The 22,733-nt window shown below is 44.0% G+C and overlaps 1 protein-coding gene across 1 annotated transcript; it reads right to left on the reverse strand.

The window, feature by feature from the left end:
• Window positions 1-30: 30 nt before the first annotated feature.
• CYP51A1 (cytochrome P450 family 51 subfamily A member 1) lies at window positions 31-17,129 on the reverse strand. Its single transcript, XM_066627837.1, has 10 exons — window positions 16,889-17,129; window positions 14,264-14,362; window positions 12,813-12,989; window positions 12,137-12,263; window positions 9,952-10,126; window positions 8,758-8,877; window positions 6,169-6,364; window positions 5,103-5,198; window positions 2,342-2,510; window positions 31-1,529 (listed from the first exon to the last, which is right to left on the reverse strand). Exons 1-10 carry the CDS (start codon window positions 17,057-17,059, stop codon window positions 1,321-1,323), a joined length of 1,539 nt encoding a protein of 512 aa, XP_066483934.1. The 5' UTR covers window positions 17,060-17,129; the 3' UTR covers window positions 31-1,320.
• Window positions 17,130-22,733: the final 5,604 nt, after the last annotated feature.

A 22,733-nucleotide genomic window follows, 5' to 3' on the forward strand; every position in this document is an offset into this window, starting at 1 on the left:
CATTGCTGTGACAAGTATCTTCAAAAGTAGTCCTTTTAGAGAAATATTCTTTATTACAACTGAATGGTTTGGGTTGTGTTTCTGACTCTTATGCCATTGTGTACTATAGCTGCCAAAATTCCTTCTAACACATAACCTGTACATAAACATACTTCATTTTTTCAAAAACTTTGTTCTAGTGAGTCAAGCCATCAACATTTTCCACCAATACCTTCTCATGCATACTACATTCTACACCTAATTACTAGTCCCTCCCCCAGTAGGGCTAGACATGCCAGAGTTACATTGCCATATCCTTTCTTCTGCCTGGCCTATAGCATAGGGTCAGCTCTAAGGCAGCAGGTGCCAAATCCTGGCCTGCAAGCTGTCTTTGGCACCTGTGAAAACCCCACATGAATAGAGCTTACTGTTCCACAGGGCAGCCTCATAACTGTGCTTCCAATCTCCCCTAAATTTTACCCCAGGCAGCCGCTTCCACTGCCCATTGCACCAGCAGGCAGACATGGCTGCCCAGTGCAAAGTTTAGGGGAGATTGGAGGCTGCCCCGTAGAACGATAAGCACCATTTGCGCCACGGAAGGGTTTTTCAACGCTCAGCAGTCCCAAGGTTAGAGACAACTGGTAAAAGAAATAATGCCTTTATTACTTGAAATTTCTTCTTTATAAAAAGGACCAATCATTAAGTTACCATAAAGTCTTAGTATGAAATGAGCAACAAGATTAATTTCGATCATCAATGCTGAAAATGCATCTTTTTAAAACTTCAAACACATCCAATTTGTAGAAGATAAAGGACAAAATATTTCTTAAAGTACTCTTTACTCCTCCAAAATCTGTGGTGTTCATGATTAGTAATTTTTATCTTACATTACTCGGGAGTGCACAATGACATTTAACAAATTTAGGCTAAGCTGCAATTGACACCTTAACAGTTAATTATCAACTTTTTTTCCACTTAAATTTCTGCCCAGTGTTGCATATATGCAACAGGGACCAAATGTGTACACCTGTGGGTCAGGCAAAAAATGGGTTAATGGTTTAAAAGATAAGTAAGTTAGAAACTGTATGGTATCATGTACATAGCTTATGAACCTATTCAAACTTAATCTTTAAGAACATAACATTAACTCCTCACAGATTTGACAGCTGACTTAAGAGGAACAATTACAATATGTTCATTACAAAATTAGAACAAAGATATAAGCAAGAATAAACTAATATTCTAAGCACAATGTTTTCACACTTCCTCCCAATGATACTGCAAGTTATCTGTCTCTTTTTAAAACCATCTCTGCATAATCTATCTAAAAAACCTCTCTCTTTACAGTTTATTTGCAGAAAGTTGTGTCTCACAGGGCAGTCGCCTTTTGTATCTAATGATGGGATTATGGGGTGTGTGGATCATAGTCGTATAATTTATTGTAGGAAAATATCCATCCACCAAATCAAATTCATATGAGCGCAGAAGTGTTGACCATATAGTCTTAATTTGAACATAAGCAAAGTTCTCTCCAATACAACGATGGCGACCTAGAAAGAAAGTTACAGTAGAAAATTAACTCTAACCCTTGATTCAAGACATGATTTAAAAGCATGAGTAAAAACTAGATATTGGATCTGTAAGCCACAGATTGTTTTGCTGTCACTGTGGCTTAGAACACCACTAGCCTTAGTTCATCCTAAAAGAAACTCCTGGTCATCCCCTAATAAAATCATACTGTTCTTAAAATTTTGTTGCTTGTTCACCAAGTTGCCTGGTTTTTAAAGACTATCTAGACAGCTCTTCAGCTTAAGTGTGAAAAGTGTATTCACACACTCACCTAAGAGAAAGTGCTGAAGACAGTGGTACCCAAACTTCTCCTTGGAAGTAAGGAACCACCTAAGTATTTGTGTGGGAGGAGGACTATTTTAAACTTACTCTCTGCAGTACCGACCTCCCAGGGAGGACCAGCAAACAACCAGAAGTGGGTTGCAGTCATGATTTTGAGGCATTCTGTGGCTTGGGGACCCCTGCAGAGGCATCCGTGGGCTCCGCACACACCCCAGGAGGTCAGCACTGGGGAGAGCAAGTTTAAAAAATCCTTTCATCCCCCAGCAAGTGGCATGATCCTGGCAATAATGCTGCTACCTTTACTCCTCATTGCCCCTTAAGGGACCAGAGACAGGGCTTTCCTTGGCTGGTGGGTCACAACCCACCAGTTTGGGAACCACTGGCCTAAGGCATGCTGCAAAGTAAATTTTATTTTGATTTTAAGTGTTCCTCATCTAAATCTAATCATGGCAATATCACAATTGTAATGTTTTATTCATAATTTAGGGAACACTTAATACAACCAACTTACCAGCACCAAATGGCACATATGCAAACTTCTCCCCAGCTGCTGCGTTGTCTTGGAGGTAACGGTCTGGTTTGAAGCTTAAATGTTCTACCCAAGAGTCCTTAAGTCTTTGATTGACAGTGGGAGATACACACACTTGATGACCAGGTGGAATTACATAGCCAGCAACAGTCTAAAAAACAACAAACTTTTTGTAAGATGTATATATTTGATCTACTTGTGCAGCAGCACCAAACAATGCTTTAAACTGGTGTGTTGCTTAGCACACCAATCTGAAACATGTCTACTGCAAAGCAATTGGGCATAGAATTGCAGTCAATGTATCAAGTTCCAATGGGACAGACACCATACAAACTCATAAGTAACCACCTCAGTTCATGGGATTAAGATTGACAAGAAGAGAGCAGGTTGTGACTAGTCAGTGCTCGTTATCCAATAGGGTAGTGGTTTTCAAGCTCGCTAGGAGAATTTGAGCCACTGTAAGTTCTTGCAGGGGCAGGGGGAGGCAGCACTGGTGGGTGGAAGGCAGCTGCGTGATCCCCAGGATCACGCCGTTCAGGGGGCTGCAGGGGCTTGGGAGCACTTACCCAAGCCTCCTGCAGCCTCCCCAGGGTGCAGGGAGCCTGGTGCAAACTTTTGTTAGGGCTTCCCCCCCCCCTCCCCGCAGAAAAGTGGAGCGATTGCACCCCGCCTCATGCCACTGCCTCCAGGCTACCCCCACCCCTTAAGGGGGCAGAGGCTGGGGTGTCGCTACGCCCCAGTTTGAAAAGCCCTGCACTAGGGTGAGGTTCCTGGAAAACCCAGTGAATACTGAATTAGCAGATACTGAATCATTGAGCTTATAGGAAAAATGGGGTTAGGTTTCAGGGACCCCTCTACCATATAATATGTGAGTTTTATGAACCCGAATCTTCTTGAAGTCTATGGGGCTGGATGATAGTGAGGGCATCTCAACATCTCAAACATCTAATGCTTCCTCTTCTGTGCAGGATATCCTTCTATTCATTGAAGGTTGTAGGTGATGGCAATTTCTCCATGCTTGCTATTTCTTGACTTGTTGAAGGTTGGTGGCCCAACAACGAGGCCTCAGAGTTTGGGGGGGGGGTTCACCCCTCCTCCTCCTCCACCTGTGTACTGTCTCCATCCCTAGGCTTGCCCCAGCCCCAAAGGGGCTTCCAGAGACCTCCCATCATCACCAGGGTTGTGAAGGTTCAGCTGGAATTCTGTAAGCAGACACAAATGTGTCCAACAATTCTCCCCGGGCCAGTACCAATGCCAGACAACTTTCCAATTCAGTCAACTTTCTAAAAAACAATTATAATTGGCTGCTCACAATTACTACAACACCCTCCCCCATCAGCTGTATACTGTATAGCACTGTTTTTGAAATTGTGGGTCAGGACCCACTATTATTATTATTATTATTATTAACAGTATTTATATACCACTTTTCAACTAAAAGTTCACAAAGCAGTTTACAGAGAAAAATCAAATAACTAAATGGCTCCCTGTCCCAAAAGGGCTCACAATCTAAAAAGATGCAAATGAATACCAGCAGACAGCCACTAGAACAGACACTGCTGGGGTGAGGTGGGCCAGTTACTCTCCCCCTGCTAGAAAAAGGAGCACCCACTTGAAAAAGTGCCTCTTACCCAATTAGCAGGGGTTAATTAGCACTAGGTGGGTTGTGAGCCAATTTCAGGTGGGTCCTCATTCATTTCAATATTTTATTTTTAATGTATTAGTCTTGATGCTACCATGGTATGTGACTGCATTTGGGGAAATGTTACAGACCTGTACTTTTAACAAGCTACTACAGGTGCAGCCTATTTATCCATGGATTTTTTTATCTGCGGTTTTGTCTCAAAGAGAATGCAGTGCAGGAACCAAAAGTCACACACACCTTTGCCTCCTTTGCCCTGCACTGGTGTCTCCCTCCATTTCCAGGCAGCCCAAAACACTGCAAAAAGGTTCTGCCTTGCCCACGCAGGGAAAGAGCCCTGGAGCCCTGGAAGAGATTCCCCTTGCAAAGGAACAGTAACACTCCTGGAGCCCCTGAGCCAGCAAAGAGGCTGAAGAGGGGAAGGGGGGCCCCAAAAATCTCTGTATCCAGAACACATGCAGCAAGGTGGAGGTCGCTCACTCACACTCTCTCTCACAGGGGCAAGTGTGGTAGCAACAGAGGGGATTGCTTTAAAAAACCCAGGGAGTGTTTGCCAAATTCCCCCCCCCATTGAGATGGTGCAGGCAATCACCGATACAAGCAAAACCCCCCCCCCCAATGGTGCAGGCAATCACCGACACAAGCAAGCCCTCCCACCAAGCAAAGCATGAGATTTAGCCTACAATCCTCTCCACACTTTCCTGGGAGTAAGCCCCATTGACTGGAATGGGGCTTACTTTGAGTAGAAACGCATAGGGCTGGACTCTTAAAAGATCAGCATCCCACCTATGAAAGAAGCCAGGCAGCTGGCAACAAGGGAGGGCTGAGTACAGAGGGGATTGATAACAGCTGCCTTAGTTTCCTTCCATCCGGAAGTGTCAGGCTGCAGTGTATTTGCGTAACTCTATGGAATTTAGCACAACGCATTTTTGTTAATTGCGCCAAGTCATGGAACAGAACTAATGCAGATAAATAGGCTCCACCTGGCTGTACTTCACCATTCATTACTCATTCAAGCGTTTTGGCTCAAGACTGAAATGTCAACTTTGCAGCTCTATACAGCTTGTGCTTTTCTGGCAGACTTAATACACCAATGAATACCTGGGGTGTTCTAGCCATCCTCATCATAGTCATTATAGGAGGTCTAAGTCGCAATGTTTCTTTTAAGCAACGGTCCAGGAAACTCATATCCTTGAGCTACAAATAAGCGAGATAAATGCTTCGTTAAATTTCCTATTTAGAAAACATTTTAAATAGTTACAGTGCACTGGCAGTTTCCTACTGCAAATACCTGCAGCAAGCCAAAAGTAATTTGTATTCCAAGTGAGAAGGTAATTGAAGATAGTTATCTCCCAATACAACTAAGGGTCAAAGTAGTGAGATTTTTAATCCACCATTTTATCCCTGTGTGTTTTTAAGGCTTTTAAGTAAACAGTGGGAGTAGAGAGGGCAAGACTGCAATCTGGAGCATTACCACAGCAACACAAGTGTTAAATTTCCCATGTTGTGGTCCTGATCCAGATTGAGTGGTTATAACAGCAGCTGTTTTTCAACTGGCACTTTGTTTTCAGCCTGCCAATCCACTTTTTATGAGCCAATTCCTACTACCTGTTAGCATGTGCAGGCAGCACACAGACAGAGGAGATAGTGACAGGAGGGCTGCAATCAGACAAAGGTAAGTCATTTGTGCTACATGGGGGAAATTTGTGAACCACTAATTGTAGGATTCACTACTATCTATGATTTCCAGTACCCAAAGTAGCAGCAGGAACCTATGGGGGGGGGGGGGGAATAAGCCAAGTGTAAGAATTTTATGATGTCTCATTAGGTGACTAAAAAGGAAGCCAGGACTATATCATTCTATTCTTTTTGCTGTTAGTATCTGTGGCTGCTGAAAAAGAATCTCATATACCATTCTAAAGTTTGCAACACTTCTCAACACCCAGCTGAGCCAAACGACCTATCATTCCACAGCTGCTTTACATTAGACATACAACTTCAGTAGGAATTAACAAAAGACTAAAAACTGCCAGAATGTTTTCAGAAGAAATGCTCTTCTTTTTTAACACTTGAAATTTTGCTCTTGAGTAATTGCACCTATAAAAAACACACACATGTACCCATTTTACAGATAAGTTTAAGAGGAAGAACTACAACACCCACAAACCTGGTTATAGGCTAATGGAGGCAAATCATCGCCACACACGGCTTTTTGTTCCTTGTAACACCGTTCCTGGATTGATTTATCTCTAGCCAAAAAGAAGCCAAGCCAAGCACTTGTGGTTGAAGAGGTGTGCTGGCCCGCTAACAGGAGTGCAATAAGCATTCCAGCTATTTCATCGTCTGTCAAATGGTGTCCATCCCTAGATTCCAAAAAGAAAAATACACTTATCAGATGGGCCCTTGGTTTAAATGCAGTAGTCAGACAATGAAATCAGATCACAAATTTCCTGGAAAATCCTCCCCTTCGGCTCTTTATTTCTACTGAAATAAAGATACAGAATGCAATCTTAGAAACACTAAGAGAAGCCAAAGTAGATACAGTGGGCTGGATTCAGAGGTGCCCTTTTGCATCAGAAGGTCTCTATGACTCATAATAGGGCTGCTTTACACCTCATGGGCAGGGTGCCCAGATACAATGGAGGACAGAGTGCCTGTACCTTTAACCACTGCAGTGAAGAGGGAATTTTGGCAGGTGCAGCTCAACATGGAAGGGCTGCACCTGCCAAAATTCTCCCTTCTATACATTGGTTAAAGGTATAGGCACTCTGTCCTCCATTGTATCTGGTCATTACATTTACAACCCCTATTAGGTTCAGGCTCCCAGTACCTTAAGAATTGCCTTCTCCCATATTAATCTCCCCATATATTGCGATCTTTAGGAAAAGCTTTCCTTCACATGCCATCATTGGCTGTGGATGAATTAGCATTTACCTCAGAATACAAGGTGCAAGGGAGCAGAACCAAGATGCAGATTTCTTTACCCAGTGTATAATTAGTCTGTGGAACTCCTTGCCACCGGATGTGGTGATGGCATCTGGCCTGGATGCCTTTAGAAGGGAGTTGGACAGATTGATGGGGGAAGTGTCCATCACAGGTTATAAGTAGTGATGGGTATGTGCAACCTCCTGACTTCAGAGGTGGTCTACCTCAGAATGTCAGATGCAGGGGGTGGCACCAGGACACAGGTTGTATCTTGCTGTCCTGCGTGCTCCCTGAGGCATTTGGTAGGCCACTGTGAGATACAGGAAGCTGAACTGGATGGGCCACTGGCCCGATCCAGCGGGGCTCTTCTTATGTTTAGCATGCATGCAGGACAGAGCCTTCTCTGTGATAGCCCCCCCCATGTGGAATTCCCAGGAGGTTCATGATGCTCATTGCAAAGACATGCTTATTTTGCCAAGCCATTGAAGGTGGCCTGAGAGCAGTTTGTATCTGGGTGGCTGAAGTTCTGGTTGCTTTGTTGTCTGAGTCATTTCACTGATTTTTTTTAAAATTGTTTTAACTGTTTTTGTGTTTCTGTATTTTACCTGTTGGTTGTCTTGAGATTTCAAGTGAATCAAGGTGGGATAAAAATGGAAAGGACTTGAGAGTCAGGCCAGTAACTATAGTTACATTTAAAAGACCTCACCACTCGCAAAAATTGTTTGTGGACACCCTTGCTTAGCAGTAATACCCTTACTACTTCTAAGTTAGTGAAAAATTTACAGATTTTGGAAATTATCTAAATATAGTATTCATTAGAACCAAGTAAGAATGTTAATGATTACCCATTTTTTCTTATCACACGAATAGTTCTGCTCCTCACACTATCCCATATCAGCCCTATGCAGCTTCTACAACTAACACGTGATAGCACCTAACACTCATTCAGACCCAGTCTCTCTCTCTCTCTCTCTCTCTCTCACACACACACACACACACACACACACACACACACACTACAGATAATCTCATAGAACATTAGAACTGTAAAGGGCTTTGGAAGTCGCCTAGTCCAACCCCTTGCTCAGTGCAAGCATAATTTCTTTACTGCGGGGGGGGGGGGATATCTGCGGATCCTGTACCCACAGTTATGGGTATCCGCAGATGTGGGGGCCCCCTCTCCTTTCGCCCAATAAATTATTTTTAAAAATTACTGGAGCAAAAATTTGCTTGCTTAAACAAGCCGATTTTTGCCCCTGTAACTTAAAAATGATTTAATGGGAATGGGGGGGCAAGGAGCAACTCCCCAATCCCCGTGTGCCCTCCCAGTGCTGAAAGGTTAAAGAGAACACCAGTGAGGTCAACAGGAAAACCTCACTGCTGTTCCTTTCCCCGACTGCAAAGGCAGCCTGTTTAAAGAAGAAGGTGCCCAGGGTAAGCGTTTAAAATAGATTAATGGCCACGAGGGCGTGCACCAGGAGTTGGGGGTTGCCATGCTCAATTTTCATTCCGGTAAAAGTTTAAAATGATGTAATTGGTGTATGCAGGAGCTGTGGGGGGCAGGGGAGGCCTCCGCAGTATCTGCAGAGGAGTCTGGAACAGAACCCCCGCAGATACCGGGGCATGCCTGTATATAATTTTTGGTCCTATACTGCGGTTGTCCAGAAAGTCCAACTATATACAGTATATTACATCAGATAAGTTACTCAATACATCTAGCCCTTGTATTACACCTGCAGCTAGCAAGCAGCTAGCACTGCCATTATTTCATTCCAGGAATACATGAAATACTCTTCCCAAACTGAACCAACACCCTTACTACTACACATACTTGTAGGTACCATCCAGCAGAGTCTGAAGCATGTCATCCGGTTTCTCCAAGGACTGTCTGCGTTTCTGAATTACTTCACAGAAAATAGCCTTTATTTTATTGTGGGCTCTATCTCGGCGTCTGAAATTTATAAGCATCACAGCATTATAAATATTTCTCAAATATGGAAGGTAACATTTTTGTAGATAATATTTTTGAGTTTTCAATGATTGGCAAGTGTGCTGCTTCTATTATTTAATTTAGGGTTAGACCAATTTATGGCAAGTCAGAAAAAGAGCCACAGTGGTGCAGGAGGACAGCATTAGCTTAGCATGTGATTAAATGGCTACCCAGTTATTAAATTCACTTTGGGAATTGCTACCTCTTAGTTTATCAATTCAAAACAAGGCTGTTGAGATGCTAAAGTGACACTCCACCCTCAAAGAGGATGGATATAAATTTAACAAGAATAGAGAATCTCATATCCAGACAATCCTCCTTACTCTCTTCTCTCATCAGATGGTCTAATTCAGGGCTTCCCAAACTTGTTAAGTGTGTGCAGGGGAGGAGCTAAGACAGCAACTGGATCCCCAGGATCTCGCTGCTGCCAGGGACAGGAGGGCAATTTTTTACTTCCTTCTAGCCAGTGCTGGAGTCCTAGAGGCATCCAGGGAGCCCTCTGCAGGGCAAACTGTGCCTCCAAACATGTAAAAAATGGGGGGGAAAGGCATTTCTGATTTCGTGACAGAAACAGGAAGTGTCCTTTTTCCTCTTTTTTAAAAGATATTAGGGGGCATGGATAACCCTGTGAAGGGCCCCCTGGACTCCGGTGCTGGCTGGAGGTAAGTAAAAAAATCCTCCTCCAGTCCCCAGCAGCAGCGCAATCCTGAGGATCATGTCACTGTCTTCTCCTCCTCCCAGCCCCTTAAAGGAGCAGAGATAAGTGCTTCCCTGGCTGGTGGGTTGCAACCCACCAGTCTGGGAACCACTGGTCTAGTTTGCTTTCGACAACCCAATATAATAAGCTCACCACAGTTAATGCTAGCAGGAAAATTCTGAGCATGAGAAGACACAGAAGCAGCATATAATCCTGAAGCAATCAGGAGCCTTTACATTTACATTACGAGACACAAGTTCTTAAGAAACATGCATCCTATATACTTTCCTGGGAGTAAGCCCCACTGAACACAATGTTCAGCCACTTGAGTTTAGTACCTGAAGCTAGGCAAAGGCAGCCAACCTGGCAAAAGCCAAGCAGCATGTGTAAATCCCCCATCGAGATCTGCATACAGCTGGGCCACATCCTTATTAAGGATGCTTCTTATCTCCTTCCCATGTAAACAATGACTGGCAGTCAAAATTATTAGTTCTGAAAGTGCCTCAAATAGATCTGTGGAATGGAAAGGGAAAAGTAATTAGAAGTGAGGCTACCAAAACTAAGTAATTTACATGACCTGCAAAATTAAATGAACTTGATTATTACAAAAAGAACAATCTAAAATTTCTGGAAGGATATCTTGTCTGCTGGATTGCTATTTTAAGGGATAAGTGAGAGGAATTTCCAGGCAAAAACAGACTGTCACCTCATTCTCCCCTCTCACGGCAGCCAAGAGTAAGATCCCAATACAGACCCCAAAATATTTTATCAATGGAAGTCATTTTAAAAATAATTCATATGCTACATTTTTAAATAGACTTTAAGGTTGCTTACAGGTATTTATGAACACAACACAAAAAACACAATGCTCAGTTTCAAAAATGACCATCAAACAGAATAGCTTGGTAAAACTGCTAATTAATTAATAAATGACACTTGCACTTTATTTCCTGCTAAAGACTTGGGAGGAACAAGTCTCTCACTTGGTGCATAGAAGAAAACCCAGAAACACCTTGTGATCCTGCTTAGAGGAGGACACTGCCAGCACAGCAAAGGTTCCATCCCCAGTGCCTCCCTTCCCAACCTGCAAAAGTGCTCCTGCTAGTTAACTGCTAGTTCAGCTGCTAGTTAACTTTGGTTTGGCCCCACTGGGTTGTCACTTGGATCCCCTAAGATGTTGAGTCTCCCAGTTTCCTCTTAACTGCCACTTGCTCAGCATCCCAGTGATACAGTAGGATCACAGAAAGGAATTTTGTTTAGCTTGATTACACAGGCCTACAAAATTGAGGGTCAAAAGTTTTTCCCAAACTTTATGGTGGTTTGATATGAATTTGGGGTGCTGATTCCAAAAATGGCATCCGTTTTACCCTATCACGTCTAGTTTTGGAGATATAGTATAGCCTTATTAGTGAATGGTTCAAGCAGCTTCCTCAGGAGGAAGCCATGGTGTAGGCTTCCTCATGAGGAAGCTGCTTGAACCATTCACTAATAAGGCTATACTATATCTCCAAAACTAGACGTGATAGGGTAAAACGGATGCCATTTTTGGAATCAGCACCCCAAATATACCCAGGAATTGGTGTAACGTTTAAGGAAGCAAAATGTGTGCTGGGTTGTGTTATCTTCACCTTTTCCAAGCAGATCCATTCATCTGCCTCATTATCCTACTTTTAAACATTCATTCTCCCTGTCAACTACACAGTAGAGAGTGTTCCTTTTCCCCTCTCTCCCTGGTCAATTACACAGCAGAGAATGTCCCCTTGCCCTTCCAACTAAAAAATGAACTGTTTCTTGTTGCCTCCCTTAATTCAATTTCTTTTTTTCTCTGCAATATTGTAAACAACCAATAACTTCAATAAACAGGCAGAAATCAATTTCAATTATATCTGCTTCCTGTCTCTTCAGCTAACCCCTTAAGTGACCAAAAAAGACCCCTACATTGAAGGAGACATGGGTGTACATCCCCATGCATGTCTCTGCAAACCACAACTGTCTGAACTGAACGTGATATTACCAAGACAAATAAGTTTCCTGAGAGTCTACTGACAAGAAATCTGAAAACCACACGCCCAATTCTTTGCTGTAAATGCATGTAAGCACTTGTGTATATTTCATCAGAATTGAAAATATGTCAAATGTATCAGGAAGGATCCCTGAGCATTTTACAACTGGATCTTGACATACATTCCTGAATTGTACTGATACTTGATTCATATGCATTTACAGTTACAAGATAAGGTGTCTAGAAGAAAAATTCAGAAGTCACTTCATCAAAAAAAAATGCACACACACACCCCAGGATGTCAGAAGTGACCCATATTAATACTAGATTAATGCTAATATTAATGCACATTATTGGTTTACATGAAGGTCCTACTCAGACAAAGATACAAAAGAGACCCATGGCCAAAGTTTTCATCCATATCTTTTTGTCTGGCCACTTGTGTCTTCCAAGCCCTACATATACATTATACTGAGAGATTTTTGGTGTCAAGAATCCATCTCATGTTTCTGGCTACTTACTTCTCTCTCCACTTTCTCCCCAAGTTTTAAAATAGTCTTTAGTTTCTTTTTCAATTATCGGTACATGGTTTCTAAACTGGGCTATGTTCAATCCAGTTTTTAGCATCTTCTTCTGTTCCAAAAACACCTGCAAGAGCAAACAAAATTAGAATTATAAAACATGCTGTATTCTAATTGCACAGTCTAGGCATTGTACCTGTTCTAGCCAGAGTTAAGCGCTTTTAAATACCTCTCATTTCCTTTCCAAAAAAGATAGTGTGGAACAGACTACACTGGTACATAAGAAGCTGCTTTATACACAGACCACTGGAATTGTAGTTCAATATTATCTTCAGTGGTGAGTCTACCTGGAGTTACTAGGTATTGAACCCATGACCTTCTGAATGCAAACCTTGTGCTCTTTCCCAGAAACCCTCCATCACACTGCAATCAGTGAGATGAATTGAAAAAAGTAGTCTTAATATAATGGCATCAAATGAATTTATTTCCGAAGTGAATCATGATTTGAACTGTATAATGAACATTATCAGCTTGTGCTGTACTCTGTAGTGCATTAGCTTGAATGCCTGCAGTCATAATATTCTGGTATAGCCAAGGCATTCTCTGTTGCTATCTTGCAATTTGTTGCCTGCTTTTGATTCATATGTATGAGGGGTGAGATAAAAGGAATACATACTGAGTTGGGTACATCATAAGCTATTCCTTTGCCAAAGACAGGTGTGACAAGCCGTGAATACACGTCCTCTGCATTCAAGTCCTCATTTTTACTATTGAACAAGAGAGCAGCAGCATCACTACCCAGCAGATATGTAAACGTCTTTCCCACCATAGTGAAGCTAAATACGGGTCCATACTGTAGAGACAGAAGGAAAAAAAGTTAGGGAATGGAGGAAAAACACAACTGCAAAAAGACAGTGAGACTTGCCACTGAATCCATACAATTTAATTGTTTGAAAAACATGAACACTCCATGTTCTATAAATGACATAAGAAAAGCCTTTGCTGGATCAGGCCAAGGGTCCATCTAGTACAGAATCCTGTTTCCACAGCTGCCCACCATCTACCTCTGGGAAGCTCACAAGTCAGAGGGAAAGGCATACTTCCTTCCCACCACTGCTCCCTGAAACTAGCACTTCAGAGGCACACTACGAATTAACCCAGAGGTGGTGCATAGCCATTGTGGCTAGTGGCCACTGATGTATCTGTACTCCATGAATTAATCCAATCCCCTTTAAAAGCCAAACAGGCTAGTGGCCATCACCATGTGCTGCAGCAACAGATCCCATCCACTAATTATGTGCAGTGTGAAGTCATACCTTAGTAAGTCCTAGATTTCCTGGCAGTCAGTTTTGCTGGGTGGTTCTAGGATTGTGAGAGAGGGAGAACTTCCTCTCAATTTTATGTCTCAATCATCTCCACCCTTAATTGCCTTTCCTTCCACCCCCCCTCCCAAGCTAAAAAGCTCAAGACATTGTAAGGAATGTGTTCCAGACCTCTAGCCAGTTTGATTGCCTTCTTTTGCACCTTTTCCAGCTCTATAATATCCTTCTTGAGGTGAGCTGATTAAAAACTATACACACAGTAAGAAAACAAGCACAAAACAGGGAGGTTCAATAAGCCACCACCTGATTAATCTACTGTGCTCAATAATATTGCAATGCTAGAGATGAGTGTTTCAAATGGGTCTCTTGCCAACAGCTGCAAATAAGAATTTTCCTGATTTTTATCTCTGGCATTAAGTCACTAGTAGCACCTTCTCATACATGATTACTCAGAAGTTTAATGTTTACCCCACGTAAGTTTGCTTAGGACTACACCCTAAGAAAGCCACTCCCTCTCTTGCCCCATTTCCCAGCATGCTGCTGCTGCTGCTGCTGCAATATGCCGATCATAACACATTTGTCTTACAGGACAGATGCAAATGCAGCATCAGGATAACAAAGCAAAGTGCTTTTCACACTTGGAAAGCAATACATACAGTTTTTATTCTTCCCACCATGCTTAAACTAATGTAATATAAACCTGGAAGGCCAGTTTTGAAACTCTCTCCTAGTTATCCAGGTCAAAGTCAGAAGAATTCTACTGCTACTGAATCATCAAAGTTACATTGCAAATACTCAGACTCACCTTTTCATAGGCATTCTCTAAAAATTCAATAGGGCTTTTCCCAAATGCAACTGCATGTCCCAAAAAGGGGATGTTTGAGGAGATAAAGGGTGGATATTTCTGCAAAAGAAGTACATGCAATCATTTGTCTTAGTATTGCATAAAACAGTCCATGTTAAATGTGGACAGTAGCCTGTGGCAGCAAAACAACCCGCAACACTGTAGAACAACAGGTGGTAGAACAACCCACAACACTGCTGAACTTTTCATTGCAAAGCCAGCTGTACCAACGCAAGCCAACATTATTATTATTATTATTATTATTATTATTAACAGTATTTATATACCGCTTTTCAACTAAAAGTTCACAAAGCGGTTTACAGAGAAAAATCAAATAACTAAATGGCTCCCTGTCCCAAGGGCTCACAATCTAAAAAAATGCAAATGAATACCAGCAGACAGCCACTAGAACAGACAGTGCTGGGGTGAGGTGGGCCAGTTACTCTCCCCCTGCTAAAAAAAGGAGCATCCACTTGAAAAAGTGCCTCTTACCCAATTAGCAGGGGTAAGTATGCTTAGTATGTGGGAATAACTGTTTCAAATGCCCTGACCCTGCCTTACTGAGGATGCTACTGCTGCAGAAAGCATGTCAGAAGCCCTTGTGAGCCACATTAATAGGAGTCAGATACCTAAGAGACATATAGAAACAGCATTAAAACAAATGTAAAATGTTGGGAAGCTGATTGGGAAGCAAGTACAGAGTATCACAAAGAGAAAAATTGCATGTTGCATTGCATGTTGAAAAACAAATATCGTAACAGAGCAAAGACAAAAACTCATTGAGCCTGTGGGAAAACAGGTAAGTCCAGGGAGGTCACCAAATCACAATGGTATGACAGGTGCAGAGGGAAAACAGCAGCCAAATGCCAGACAAAACAGGTATGTTTTGAGCCCTCGCCAAAAACCCATGAGAGAGGGAGCAGTTCTCAGGTCCCCCAGGAGGGCATTCCACAGCTGTGGCACCACCACAGAGAACGCTTGCCCCCGAACTGCCATCCCTTTCCCTTGGGACAAAGATAGCACTTGTAGAAAAGCCCCTTCAGCTGACCTGAGAGGGCAGGCTGGAATGTTTGGAAGGACTCAGTCTTTCAGGTAACCTGGACACAGGTCATGGAGGGCCTTAGCAGTTAGAACTAGCACCCTGAAGTTCAAAGTCTCCCTGTGTAAGGAGTGTTCTTCAACCTTGGGGTTGGGAAGGGTCCCATGCCAGATGCAAGGGAGGGCACCAGGATGCAGGCCTCTTGTTGTCTTGTGTGCTCCCTGAGGCATCTGGTGGACCAGTGAGATACAGGAAGCTGGAGTAGGTGGGCCTTTGGCCTGAACTAGCAGGGCTCTGTTTATGGCACAAAAAAGGTTGAAGACCACAGGCACAGATAGGGGGTAACTCAATAGACCTCTTCAGACCATTGAGTCCACTTGTTAACTGAATGCATGGAAGGGGTTCAATGTCCAATGACCCAATATCCACACACTCCTTCCCAATGCTCATGCATTCTGGAAACAGGAGAGGATGGGAGTAGCAAACACTAACACTCTGCACATGCTCTAGAGCCCCCTTCCCTTCTTACTTTACACTAAATCCTGATCTGCTCTTTCTCTCTGACTATTCCCACACAGCTTACTGAGAGCCCAAGCCTAAGGTCTACTCAAAACTAAGTTCCATTAAAGTGAATGGGGCTTGCTCCCAAATAAGTGCGGACAGGATTGCATCCCAAAGGAGGTGTTATGTAACAGCTGAGAGGGGCTCTCTGGGGTCCTTAGATCCCCATTCTATGCATGCCTACTCAGATGTAAGCCTATTGAAGTCAATGGGGCTTGCTCCCAAGTAAGAGTAGATAGGATTGCACCCCAAGGTGTAACAGCGGAGGGGGGCTCCCTGGGGTCCTTAGATCCCCATCCTATGCATGTCTACTCAGATGTAAGCCTATTAAAGTCAATGGGGCTTGCTCCCAAGTAAGAGTAGATAGGATTGCACCCCAAGGTGTAACAGCGGAGGGGGGCTCCCTGGTGTCCTTAGATCCCCATTCTATGCATGCCTACTCAGATGTAAGCCTATTGAAGTCAATGGGGCTTGCTCCCAAGTAAGAGTAGATAGGATTGCACCCCAAGGTGTAACAGCGGAGGGGGGCTCCCTGGGGTCCTTAGATCCCCATCCTATGCATGTCTACTCAGATGTAAGCCTATTAAAGTCAATGGGACTTGCTCCCAAGTAAGAGTAGATAGGATTGCACCCCAAGGTGTAACAGCGGAGGGGGGCTCCCTGGTGTCCTTAAATCCCCATCCTATGCATGTCTCCTCAGATGTAAGCCTATTAAAGTCAATGGGGCTCCCAAGTAAGAGGGGATAGGGCTGCACCCCAAGGGAGGTGTTTTTAACAGTTAAGGGGGACTCCCTGGGGTCCTTAGAACCCCACCCTATGCCTGCCTACTCAGATGTAAATCCCATTAAAGTCAGTGGGGCTTGCTCCCAAGTAAGTGTGGATAGGAGTGCAGCCTGAGAGGGGTGGCGAAGGAAACCACCCACGACCATCACACTCCCTCTTCCCCTCCCAGGAGGGGTGGCAGCTTCACACCTGGCTGCACCTACCTGGCCGGCTGGGGGGGGCTGCTGCCGGCTCCGAGACCCCAACTGCAGCAAGTAGCCCACGCTCAGGGCGAAGGCGGAGGCGGCCAGCAGCAGGGAGAGGGACCGGCTGTCGCCTTCAGCCACCTTCTCCAGCAGGGAGCCGCCAACCTCCAGCAAGCCCCGCACGCCCATCCTCTGCGCGCTCAGGTGGTGCTGCGACTGGAGCGCTCGAAAAAGGGGTGCGCGACCCCCTGCGCGGCGCTGGGTGGAGCCGTCGCGGTGCGCTGGGCAGATCTCTGCTCATCTGACGCACGCCGCGCCGCAGCCAATCGGCCTGCGTGCAGCCACCGGGTGACTGCTCCCGGGGACGCTCTGCGTCTGGCACACGCCCCCTCCCCAGTTCCCTATTGCAAGGCAGTGCGTGGCTGGGGGGGTTTCACACATCCTTTGGGGGGGTCTTGTGTGCAGGGTGACCAGATGCAATGGAGGACACACAGAGCCCAGGTCTATGTATGTCTATTCAGAAGTAAGTCCCATTATAGTCTATGGGGCTTACTGCCAAGTAAACGTGGCTAGGATTGCAGCCACAGTGCCTACACCAGTGTGTGGCTCCGGACCAGGGTGACGAGATGCAATGGAAGACACAGTGCCTGTACCTTTAATCACTGTATAGAAGAGGGAATTTGGGAAGGTGCCGATTTTCAAACGCTCCCAGGTTGAGCTGTACCTGCCAAAGTACACTCTGCTGTACAATGGCTAAATGCCCTTCATAGTATCTGGTCACGCTGTGGGTGACTCACTAGGTGGGTTGTGAGCCCATTTCAGGTAGGTCCCCATTCATTTCAATATTTTATTTTTAAAACCCATCTCTGCCCAGCCCACACATTTTATCCTTGTTGCATATATGCAACGTTGGGCAGAAATGGCTTAATATATTAGACTTGATGCTACCATGGCATGTGACCAGATGCAATGGAGGACAGAGTGCCTATACCTTTAACCACTGGATAGAAGAGGGAATGTTGGCAGGTGCAGTTTTTTAAACCCACGTACTGCTTTCTTTTCACCAGGTAGATAAGCCTCTGGTTTTTGGCCTGGCTGGAGGGAAGGGGGAAGATGGAGGACAGAATGCCTATACCTTTAACCACTAGATAGAACAGTGGATTTTAGCAGGTGTAGCTCAACATGGAGGCATTCTGTCCTCCATTATATCTGGTCACCCTGCGTGTGACTGCATTTAGGGAAATGTTAACAGATCTGTTCCTTTAACAGGCTACTGTGTATATGCTTTTAACAATGATAGTCACTGGGGCTTACTCCTGCGTAAATTTGGATAGGCTTGCTGCCTTGGATTGTCAAAATTGTTTCCTGCTTGATTATGTCAATTCTGGTCGTGACATCACTTTCAGATTAATGGCATCATTTCCTGTGGGTCCCCACAGATTGTCATTCTAAAAAGCAAATCCCGCTGCTAAAAGGTTTGAGAACCACTGGCATACACTTTTATAACCCTGATTAGAAGAGGGAATGTTGGCAGGTGCAGCTTATTTTTAAGCAGCCAGTAAGTTTCTTTTTTTAAAAAATTATTTTTATAGCAGCCAGTAAGCATGCATGCTACTGGCTGAGGAAATACATATAAGAATGTCAACAAGGGAAATTTGAAGTCAATACATGAGTGTTTTCAGCTTTGAGAAAACACATGAGTGTCCTACATTGGACAAAATGTCCTCCTTTTTTGGATGCTAGGAGGCAGACTGCTGATGTCAGCAATATTCCAGGCGCAATCCCAGGGCTAAGAGCCAAGAGCTCTTTAGCACATTCCATAGGCTCCGACCTCTGGCAAGCCAGAGGTTTATCTACCTGATGAGAAGAAAGCAGGGATCAGTCAGGCCTCCCTCTGCTCCTGGGAGAGGTGTCTCCAGTCTTCCCCCTTCCCTCCAGCCAGGCCGCATGTCCAGCTAAAATGCCTGATAGCAGGATGTATTCAATATCTTCCTACCAACAATCTTCAACTTAATTACATGAAATCTAAAATTCTTGTGTTTGAGAAATCTTGGAAGTATCATTCCTGGGTTTGCCATGGCAAGGCAATCCAACAAGTTAAGACATTTAGGTATTTGGGTTTGAATTTCCCTTACAAATTGTCATGGGTCCTTCAATGCATTCTGGCGATAGATGGCCCAATCCTATCCAACTTTTCAGCACAGGTGCAACCACAATGCAGCCCCGAGGCAGGGGAACAAATGTTCCCATACCTTGAGGTGACCTCTGTGACTGCCTCCCCAACACTGGAAGCAGCGCATACATACCCCATTGGCACAGCAGTACTGGCACTGGAAAATTGGATATGATTGGGCCCTAAGCCCCCTGACATAATTAAAACCATGAGGATGTAGTGGAAAAAGTAGATCTATATGTGATAAGATAAAATGAAAAGGAACAAAAGACACAAGGTATGATAACTAGAGGTGATTGAAAACAGTGTTATTTATTTTATTCAGAAGTAAGCCCATTGTGTTCAGTAAGACTTATGCCAGTGGTTCCCAATTTATTTTAGCACCAAGACCCATTTTTTAAAAAAATGACGCTATAGCAGGGATGGCCAACCCACAGCACACCACCACCATGTGCCACTTTTCATGTAGAAAATCTTGAACATGTTACTCCACCTTAACATGCCTTTTAGTGATTACTATGATAGCTAGTATCTATCTTTACTTTACCCTTTACTTTACCCAGCTATTTCCCCTGGGAGCTGGAGATAAGAATAGGCCTCAGTTTGGCTGTACTTGTCGTAAGAGGCGACTAAACAGCCACCGGGTAGATGGGACTCGTCAGCCTGGGAAGGCAGCTCATCTGAGAGAAGGAAAACTCTGATCCCAAAACTCCACTGCCTTGTGGCTACATCCAGTTATGAAAAAGGCTTCAGGAGTCAACCTCAAGGCAAAATCTGGAGTCCCTGGGGCAGTTCATGGCTGAACACAGTCACGTTCTGGCAACTCCTGCAACGCCGCTGGAACCAACCATATTGGCCTCTGCCTTTCCATTGGACCATTTCAGCGATGTGGAGAGGGGGGATTTGCTGCATGGGTAACAGCTTATCCTCCATACCTACTTTACCTAGGCTTCGCACACTGGAGAGGACACTCTGTTCCAGAACCACCATTCAGAGTGTCACACCAGAGTCTTCCGAGACTGAAGGATGCCAACAAGAGATGATAGCTAAATAGAGCCTTCAAGTTCAAGGGCAGTATATCTCCAAGTGCCAGAAGATACAGAGCAACAAACATGGACATGCTGGAGCCAATTTCCAAAGCAGGGACCAGTCAGGCCTCCCTCTACTCCTGGACCAGGTGTCTCCAATCTTTCCCCTCCAGCCAGGTCACATGTCTGGCTGACTGCTGATGAGGCCAGAAAAGTAATCTGCTGCAAGGACCTTTAGTCTGGCCCAAAAGGTCTTGTCCCAAGGTCCATATAATATGCATTCATTGTCCTCCTGCACAGCCTCATCCCCCTCTGCTTGCCCACCTTCTTGTACCCAATAATAATAATAATAACAGGTATTTATATACTGCCTTTCTTGGTCTTTATTCAAGACGGTTTACATAGGCAGGCTTTTATTTAAATCCCTTATTAAATAGGGATTTTTACAATTTGAAAGAAGGTTCTTTCTTTCAAGAACCACTACATTCAAGGTGTTTCATTCCGATCTGGCTTCACATTCTGGCCTCCATCCTCCCACGCTCAGAGCAGATGGAAATAGCTCGGCTTCAGCTTGTCAGCTGCTTCAAGGTCGCACGGTGCCGGTGGCCTCGAACTGGCGACCTTGTGGATGTTATGTTCAGGCAGATGGAGGCTCTACCCTCTAGACCAGACCTCCTGCCCATTCTGGGGATGATATTCTTGAGGATAGTATCTCTGTCTGGCTGGGCCACCTGGGCTTTGCTAATCTCATTGGTCATCTCTGTGCTACCCTGCTTGGCCCCCTCTGCCTTTTGCAGCCCACCCCTCACTTCTTCAGCATTCCACCAAAACCAGCCTTCTCAGGTAAGAAGGTAACCCACCAGTTAGTGGAATGCAGCTCACTAGCATTTTCCCTGTTGGCTCTTTCTCCTGTCCATTGTTATTTTCCAGACTTTCAATTTTCCAGCCAGTGCAAATCAAGCAGAGCAGGTGTGGCCACTCTTAGTGTGCTCACTGCAGCATTATGAATTTGAATTTAGAATTTAGAAATTTATTGTATAACCATAGGTCATTACAATATATAAAAGCACCATGTTACAATAAATACAAATAGACAGAGACATTACAGCCTTCCAGACACATAAAGTAAAGCAAAAACTTCAGCCACAATCAGGTTCTTACCAGCTAATAAAGGGGATAGGAAAGTTTAAGTTCAAGCCAACACAAAATTATCTCAGATTTTCTTTGCCACAAAAGCAAAGATAGCAACTTTGTAGGTAATGTCAGGGTCAGAGTCTGCAAGAAGCCAACAGATCAAAGCTAAAATAGATCTCTCTTGAAACTGAGAAATAATATTAGATAAATATTTTGATCTGGGTAGCTCGTATAGAGGACATTTTAATAAATAATGAGAAATGTCCTCTATTTTGCCAGAATTACAAATGCAGGTCCTGAGATGATAGGGAGTCTTTTTATATCTACCTTCAAGGACTGAAGTCTGCATGCCCTTCACATGAAAGAAAGCACATGAAAGAAAGCACAAGGCAGTTAAAGCCTTGCGCAAAGCTGGCACTGTAAGGTAAGATAGGTAGTTTTCTAATATGAATGACGACTTGTGCAATGAAATCCAGGATGAGTAAGGAGAAATAGAAATATCACACAAGTCACGTCTCATATGAAAAAGACGGATCTGATCTTTCACCATAGCCTTAGCATTTTTAGGTAAATAAGAAGGCAAGGTGTCCATGACTATTTCATATTTCTCAAGAATCTGTTTGACTAAAGTTACCCAGGACAGCCAGGCGGGATTCAGAAGTTGTTCTCGGAAACACATCTTGGGAAGTCAAAACTCATCCATGGCTGCTAATTTAAACTGCAGCATTATAAATTTGGGGTATGCTGCAGGTCAGCCACCCCTGCTCTTTCAGGATCCACCTAGGTTTACCTGACTTTTAAAAAGGAGATCTAGAAAGAAATAATATTTTATTTAATCATTTATAAGTACTAATAACCAGAAAATTACTGTAGCAGTGATTCTTTGGGAGCAACCAGAACCCAGGGGTCAGGTTGCTGGATTTAGGTGCAAGAGCAGAAGCAAATGAATGGTCAGACAGAAAATCAAGAGACAGCAGAAAGATTGAGGGTTGAGAATGCAGAGAGAGACAAGCCGCCTGTACGAGCTTTCTCACTGCCTTTTATTGAACATTGCAACATCAGTTACATTCCGTTGCTAGATAGTGTGCCACATTAGAATCTCATACAGGGGCTTAGAACAATGGGTGCTTCTTTACAGAGTGCTGTATCAGCTATTGTCACACTTCGGCCTGAGAACTAGCACCCCCTTCGGTGTGCCGTAACGGGGAGGTTTGCCTGCAATTGCCATGTCATCAAGGCTTTCTGTGTGCTTCTGCTTAAGCAGCACTAAAACACCACAAATTATTCTGACATTTATCTCCCTATATTTACCCATGCTTGCAAACTGTAAGAACTGAGCTCTTTTCAGGTTAATTAGCAGCTATCTGATTTTTGAATAGCTTCAGGTCTTGAGGCAATTAGATCTCTAATCTTTCCATCACCCTTACCTGATCCACCAAAAATCAGGCCACGACCCACCAGTGGGTCCTGAACCGCAGTTCAGGAGACATTGACTTAGGGCACAATCCTATCCAATGTTTCAGTGTCA

Source organism: Tiliqua scincoides, chromosome 5 (genome assembly GCF_035046505.1).
Source record: "Tiliqua scincoides isolate rTilSci1 chromosome 5, rTilSci1.hap2, whole genome shotgun sequence".
Taxonomy (NCBI): domain Eukaryota; kingdom Metazoa; phylum Chordata; class Lepidosauria; order Squamata; family Scincidae; genus Tiliqua; species Tiliqua scincoides.